This window comes from Trichechus manatus, unplaced genomic scaffold (assembly GCF_000243295.1).
Source record: "Trichechus manatus latirostris isolate Lorelei unplaced genomic scaffold, TriManLat1.0 scaffold00081, whole genome shotgun sequence".
NCBI classification, from domain to species: domain Eukaryota; kingdom Metazoa; phylum Chordata; class Mammalia; order Sirenia; family Trichechidae; genus Trichechus; species Trichechus manatus.
The window spans coordinates 4591166-4598828 of NW_004444017.1; the positions used below are offsets into that span (position 1 = coordinate 4591166).

Consider the following 7663-nt stretch of genomic DNA (forward strand, 5'->3'; position numbering starts at 1 on the left):
ACACACACACACACACACACACACACACCCCTACCAGGGTTTTGATTTGGATTGTATTGAATCTATTAATTAGTTTGGAGAGAATTGACATCTTTATAGTATTGAGTTATCCAGTCCATCATTGTGTTATATTCCTCCATTTATTTGAGACATTTTTAATTTCTCTAAATAATGATTTGTAGTTTTCAATGTAGAGGTCGTGTTTTAGTAAACTTTTGAGAAAGCAATTTCAGTGAAATAGCAAAAACTAAATTCTTAGGTATTAAGGACGGAGGTGAGAAACAGAGACAGCAAATATAGACTATTCTTTGAGAAGTCTGAGGGTGAAAGAAAGAGAAAGATTGCTACTAGCTTGAGAAATGCAGATTCAAAAGGTCTTTTCAGGATAGGAGGGATTTGAACGTTCTAGTGGTTCTAGTGGTGGAAGATCAGGGCAAGGGGAGTGGCAGGAAACACAGAGTTAATCGAAGGGGTAAATGGAGGGGTAGCTCAAGAGCACAAGTGGGGAACCCTGTTAGCCTGGAGAAGTAGGAACAAGGAGTTTTGTGGGGTTATTTTGAGGTAAGATGTTTCATGTACTTGTTGACGTTAGTAACAATTTCCTCAGACTCATCAGTTGCTTGTACAGTAAACAGTACTGACCTATTGTGAGTGCTGTGACCTTTGCCACTGATAGTACCAGAAGCCACATGTAGGATGCTTACATCAGTAAAACTTGCTGCCCTCATGGTCATCCTAATCATATGTTCAAATCCCAGTTTCTTTTAGGAGAGCATATTATTTTATATTTTCTCTACTGGAGGTACAGACTTCTTCATCTATGATTCCAACAGTTCCTTTCTCCAGAGTATCTCAGTTACATTGGGATTTAATGAAAAGGGGCTTTTCCACTAAATCTTGTGCCCAAGAGGCTTAAGGAACACTTTTTAGCAGATACTTTATATATGGAGGAAACAAAGGTGCTAAGAGATGGAACTTAATGCTTAAGTTATAGAAAGGGTTTATAGGATTTATGGGAAGAAATTTGTTTCGCAGTTTCGTGAAAATTCTTTTACTGTAGAAGTGTTTTTAGGTTTTGTTGTTTGTCTTTAGATGGAAAGCTTTCAATACATATGCAGAAAATTGCATCTCTATATCTAAGGAGGAGATTGTATAAATTTATGTGCTATATATAGTTGTAGTGTTTTTAAGAAAGTAAACAAGAAGATAATATTTTTTACTTTAGTATTTGCAGTGGCAGAATTAGCCTGCCAATATTAGAAACTAGAGAATTGGACTTGGAAGATCTTGTTGGATTACTCGGTTTTACTGGTATATCTATTATGTTTGGATTTGTAGTCTTAATCAAGGAAGGGAAAGATAGAGAAGTAATGAATTCATTGTGACTAAGATGTAATAAACATTTTCATTAAATCCCAAATATTACATGTTTGGATACTTGGGGAAGTCTTTTTCTTATGTTAAGCCTAAAGGGGCCTTTCTTTTGGGGAGGTAAGAAGTGGGTAGGTGTGAGGGGGTATGGGCAGTAGATAACTGGTAGAAGGGAGCAGAAATATCTTGAGTTGGACCTGGTAGGTTAAGTTTCAGAAGCAAAAATATGCCTTTCCCAACTTATCCATAAAAAAAAAAATCAGTTGCCATGGAGTTGATTCCAACTCATAGCAACCCTATAGGACAGAGTACAACTGCCCCCACAGAGTTTCCAAGTAGCAGCTGGTGGATTCGTACTGCCAGCCTTTTGGTTAGCAGCCATAGCTCTTAACACTGTGCCACCAGGGCTCCATAGGACCTACTAGATAGAGAAACCATACAGAAACTTCCTTTTTTACATGTAATGCACTTGCTAAAGAAATATTTTAACAAGGTACTAATCCATTTTAAGATTCGTTTTCACACCTATGCTGTGTAACACATCTAAGTTTTTAGTTTATTTCACATTGCCTTTCCTAAGTGGTCGAAAGTTTTAGCAACATATTTTTCTACTCCTTTGACTTCAGAATGACTAAAGCTTTGCATTTCAAAATCAGCAGAATGAAAATCTTAATTATAAAAGTAATTCTAGTTTCACAAGAGAGATTGATCTTTGCAATTTTTTCAAGCCAGGAAATTTTAGCATATAATCGATCAAGTGCCAGTGAAATCTCTCCCTGGTCAGCCATGCCTACACTTAATACTGCTTTCAGATAAAATTCAAACCATGCATAATCCCTGGAGAACAGAGAAAGGCCTACCACAGATGTAAAGCAACTCCAGCTAATGAAGGAACAATTCCTTCTCTAAACTTTTTGATTCTTCTGATCCCCTCTATTTTTAAACACCTTTTCGCCGGCAAACCATTCATTAAACCTGAAAAAAAGTGTAGCCTTATAGTCTACCTCTGTTGATTTTCTTTTTTCTTTTCTTTTCTGAATGTTATTCCGTCGCTTTTAGTTATACTTCTTCTGCCACTGCTAAATCACTCTTCCCCCTTCTTGTTTACACCCTCCTGACATTTGTAGGTAATAATCACATTCCCGCCCCTTAGTTTTACTTTGTTCAGGTCTACATATTTATTGCTTCTAATCCTGCCTAATAAAATGATCCTTTCAGCTTCTTGGTCATGCCTTCCATTTTTCATTAAACTTTTCCAGTTTGTCTCCATTTTTCCGATAATGAGGTGTCTGAAATGGAACACAGCGGCCTAAGTGAGGCTTCAGTGAAACCATATAATGGAATGTGGGTCCTCTGAGGGGTAGTACCCAAGCCTGGCCAGCCCAGGGGCCTTTTGTCACACTGACAGAGCTGGGATTGCTTCTGTCAAGGCCCAATAATCCCTGCATTACTAAACTCCAGCCAACAGCCAGTCCTTTTCCTCCTCCATGCCTTAAACTCATACTTGTTTTCCGTTTGGAATGACCCTTTTCCTGTCCTCTACTAACAAATGCCACATTCTTTAAGAAATTTTGCCTTCTCTCTCCTTCTTTCTGCCCAAAAAAAGTAATGGTTTCCTCCTTTAAAGTCAAGAGCACTTTATCTGTAACTCTCTTTGAGCATTTACTACACATTGTTAATAAATTTTTGCTCTTACATATTGCCTTAGTAAACGTGTACATACATTCTTAGAATGTGCTCTTAGAAGTGGAATTATTTGGTCAAAGGATATTACAATTAAACTTATATGAGACCAAATTCCTCACCGATCTGTATTCCAACCAGTAGTTGTATAAGAGTACCCATTTCCCTAAACCCTTCCCAACATTGATTATTATCAATCTTTAAAACTTATTAATGAGGTTAAGTGTTTTTTATGTGCATATTAGCCATTTATATTTCTTCTGTGGGTTTTTTGATTCATATCCTCTACTAGTTTTTTCTGTTAGGTCTTTTAGGCTTATAGCACCTCCTGCATAGTATATTGACATTGATTCTTTGTCTTTTTGTCCTTGGTAAACCATCAATTGTATTTTAATTTAATTTATATCTCCCTCGTCTCCATGGAAACGTTTTAAATTTCTGTTTCGTCAAATTTACCCTTTTTTTTCTTTATGACTTCTGTGTTTAAAAGCACTTAAGCATTCCCCAGCCTAGGATTATCAAATTTTGCCCCTAAATTTACTTCTAGTACCTTTGCTGTATAGTTTTTAATTTTGTATCTTTAACCAGTTTGAAATGTCTGTCTGTGTATGATACAAGGCAGGAACTTAACCAAAATAGACCCAGCTGACCTAATACAATTCAGTGATTTCAGATGCCTCCTGATCATATTCTAAATTTTACTGGTCTAATTTTAACAATACAATACTCTTCTAATTAGTGTACTTTAATAGTTCACCATGTTTTGTTATCTGTAGACCAAGTCCCTTATCATCCTTCTTCCTTCAAAATATCTTCTTGACTCTTTCTATATATTTAAACTTCAGGATGAATTTACAACTCAATTATCAAGTTCCAAAAGCCTTTGGGATTTGGCTTGGAAATGTGTTTATAGTATACTCTTCGATGAAAACAGAACCACTTTACAAATAATCTAGATAATATCATTGCTATTTTGTTTCTAAAATTTGCACATGTGTATATTGAAGTCTCAGAATATATGACAAAATATACACCAGTGGTTATCTCTAGGAGATGGTAGTAGTATAGGTGTTTTTTTTCTGGTACTTTTCTACAATGCATATGTAGTGCTTTTTAAAATCAAGGGGAATGAACCTGAAAAATTGTTATTAAACTAAAATGTATCCATTAGTAACCTTATGATTATCTTAATGTAATAGAAATCAAATTATAATTTAAAAAAAAAACATGGGAAATAAGTATGTGACTACTAGAGAGTGAAGTATAAAATATAAAACAGCATTGTCCAGAATAGTCCTGGGAGGGATTGAGATAGGAAACTGAAGCAACACAACCTCACAGCTTCCTCACTTGCTTGGCATGGTGGACTCCGGTTCCATTGGAGAAACTTGAGAGTTAAGTTAGTCTTTTCATCTAGCAGCATTTCTGGGTTATTTTCTGTGTAGCTGAATTTACAAGGCATCTGGCCTTCTAGGTTTCTCCATTTCAAACATTCATATTCATGTGACATAGCCAGATCTTGAGATGCACCAAGAGTTAGTGTCATCTAAATCTGGCCCTCACATGTCCTGGTCTTTTAGTCAGCACTTAGCAGAAGAAAGATTGCTGGAACTGTTTCCAACTCTTATGTATTTGAACAAGCATCATGCTAATTCTTGGCTCAGAGCAACTAGATTTCTATCAGCAGTGGAATTAAAACTTGGTCCTCTTTGCTTTTCAATCTATATGCTCTTTGCGGTGGTCTCATCTATTCCATAACAACAACAGTAATAATAGCTATAACAACATCTCATATTTATCAAGCATTTCCTGTGTGTCAGACATTGAACTAAGCACTTTATATGACTTTTGCATTAAATCCTTAAAACAACCCTGTAAGTGTTATTATCATCCCATTTTACAGATGAGGAAACTGAGGCTCAGAGAAGTCAAGGTCATACAAATTAATAATTGGCAGAGCTGGCATTGAAACCCAGGCAGTCTAACTCCAGAGTCCATGTTCTTAACTACATTTTAAACTCCATATTTAATTTCTCTCCTTTCTTTCCTAAAACCAGCTCTGCTTCCTGTATTTTTAGTCTTATTTGCCCAATGACCCTAGTTAAAATTTTCAAAATTATTCTCCAGTCTCTCTCACTTAACTCCACCTCCTATTGGTCCTACCGTTAAAACAATCTCAGATCTGTCTGTCCCCCTCCATGTCCCCCAGCCGTACCTTAGTTTTAGCCCCTGCTTAACACTCACTTGGACTTCTGACAGTAATCTCCCTTGGAGTATTCTTCCTTCCATTCTATTTAACACATTTTTCTTATCTTTTAAGTTATCTTCTAAGACAATAAAGCTGATCATGTCAGTGTACTGTTTAAAATCTCTTGGACTTCCTTTTTTTTTTTGCAGATTAAATCTCAATCTTTAACTTTACATATGCAATCTGACCCCAAACTGTCTCTTCAGCTTTATTTCCTATCGGTCTCCTCCCAATGTCCTTACTGAACTTTTCACTGTTCCCTAGATCTGAGCCAAACCCTTTCACACCTCCATTCATCAGCATTTGTTTCATCTACTTGAAAGCCTTTTCTGTGTTGGATCTCCAGACAGATGCTTATTCAACCTTCAAGACCCAGATCACATGTTAACTTTAGTAACAGTTTCTCAGACTCTTCCAGAATGAACCAGCCATTCTTATATCTTCTCCCATAGCACGTGTTCATGCCTCGGTTATGGCCTTTACTGCACTAGGTTGTAATATATCGGGTACATGTTTGTCTCCTCCAATAACCTAAATGGGTCTTCAGGTCAGGGACCAAATTCATTAGTCTTTCAACACCTATCACACAGTAAACCAAAAACTAATCCCATTGCCGTGGAGTCGATTCCAACTCATAGCGACCCTGCAGGACAGAGTAGATATGCCCTGTAGGGTTCCAAGGCTGTAATCTTTAGGGAGTCAGACTGTCACATCTCTTTAGCCGAATTAGTAGGCCAAAATAGAGTGGCCTAATGTATTGAATAAAAATGGTACTTAGCCCAGGAATAATGAGAATGTTCACTCATTGTGAAGAATGTAACCAATGTCACTGAACAATTTATATAGAAGTTGTTCAATGGGAACCCAAGCTGCTGTGTAAACCTTCACCGAAAACACAATAATTATTTTTTTTTTAATGGTACTTAGCAAATGGGGGATGTCCTTTCAATTTTAAGTTTCTCTAGGGCAAAGACCATTATGCCAGAAGGTAATAGCAAGATCAAGATCCTAGCTAAAATAATCCTTACACCTTTCACCAACTTCCTGTGCATGTGTGTGATATTGTGGCACAGTGGAGAGAACGTTTCAACTGGAATAGAGGACTGGGGTTGGATTTCCAGCTCTGCAAATTACTAGCTTTGGGCCTTGGTCTAGTTACTAACTTCTTTGAGCCTCATTTTCATGAAGAGACATTTGGTATTTACTTTTGCACTTTTCTTGTTAATTTTGATACAGAGGGACTTTACATATGACGTGCTTCTTTTTGTCATTTCTTTAGTGATGAACAATAATTGTTAACTCAGTGCAAATAGGATTGTTTTATTTTATCTGAAATCATGTCTCCTTTCCCTTTCAGCTTCAGAATGAGTTAGAAAAAGGTGAGCGGGACAATGCAGAACTGCAGGAGTTTGCCAATGCCATCCTCCAGCAGATAGCAGATCATTGCCCCGACATCCTTGAACAAGTGGTCAACGCATTAGAAGAGTCATCGTGACCCTGCTTTGTGGGGTGTGTCTAGCCCAGCAGCCTGATATAGTTAATCCAGGAGGCAAGAAAGGAGTAAGAGGAGCAGGCACCCGAAACTTCTTGGCACCAAACAAACACTACAGACTACATCCTATCTTGCTCAGTTCTTCAAGAGTGATTCCAGTGCCACTTCTACATCTGTCATCTTACTCTGCCTTTCTGCTTTGGATGTTGTCCCTACCCTAATTTTCTTGATGTCCAGAATGGGTAAGTGGCTGAGTCTCCATGAATAACTCCCATCCAGTCATCAGCAGTGGAGAACTATGGCAGCTGATGGCTCTGCCCTTACAGAGGGACATGGAATAGAGAGGCCTCTTACCTTCTGTCCTTTGACATGAGAATTAAATCTGGAATTTACTTGGAGTTCAACATATTGAGAGAACGCCTCTCAGTGGACTAGAGAACTGAGTGTGCTAACATCATAACAGGTGCTTTCTCCTAAAAGGGTGGAAAAAAAAATCTCAAAAAAAGAGAGTATTAAAAAGAGGGACAATAGAGACAAAGAGAAAACCAACTCTTCTTTTTACTGTCTCTTGCTTATTTTTCATGTGTAATATTTTATGTGCTGCAAAAGACCTCTTTAAAGTGTTAAAAAGCAAAGATGTCACTTTGAGGACTGAGGTGCACCAGACTCAACCCGTGGTATTTTCAGTCACTTCATATGCATGTGAAAGCTGTACAATGAATAAAGAAGACCGAAGAAGAATTGATACATTTAAATTATGGTGTTGGCGAAGAATATTGAATATACCACAGACTACCAGAAGAGCAAACAAATCTGTCTTAGAAGCAAGGATGTTGAGTCTTTGTCTCACATACATTGGACATGTTATC

General features: G+C 37.4%; 1 protein-coding gene across 1 annotated transcript in view; it reads left to right on the forward strand.

Annotated features, from left to right (window-relative positions):
- The window catches only part of ERC1 (ELKS/RAB6-interacting/CAST family member 1), a 541536-nt gene extending 534161 nt beyond the window's left edge, over positions 1 to 7375 (forward strand). The window contains exon 19 of the mRNA XM_004381205.2: positions 6660 to 7375. Within this exon, the coding sequence (XP_004381262.1) occupies positions 6660 to 6797 (138 nt within the window). The 3' untranslated portion in view covers positions 6798 to 7375. The remainder of the gene's footprint in view (positions 1 to 6659) is intronic.
- Positions 7376 to 7663: the final 288 nt, after the last annotated feature.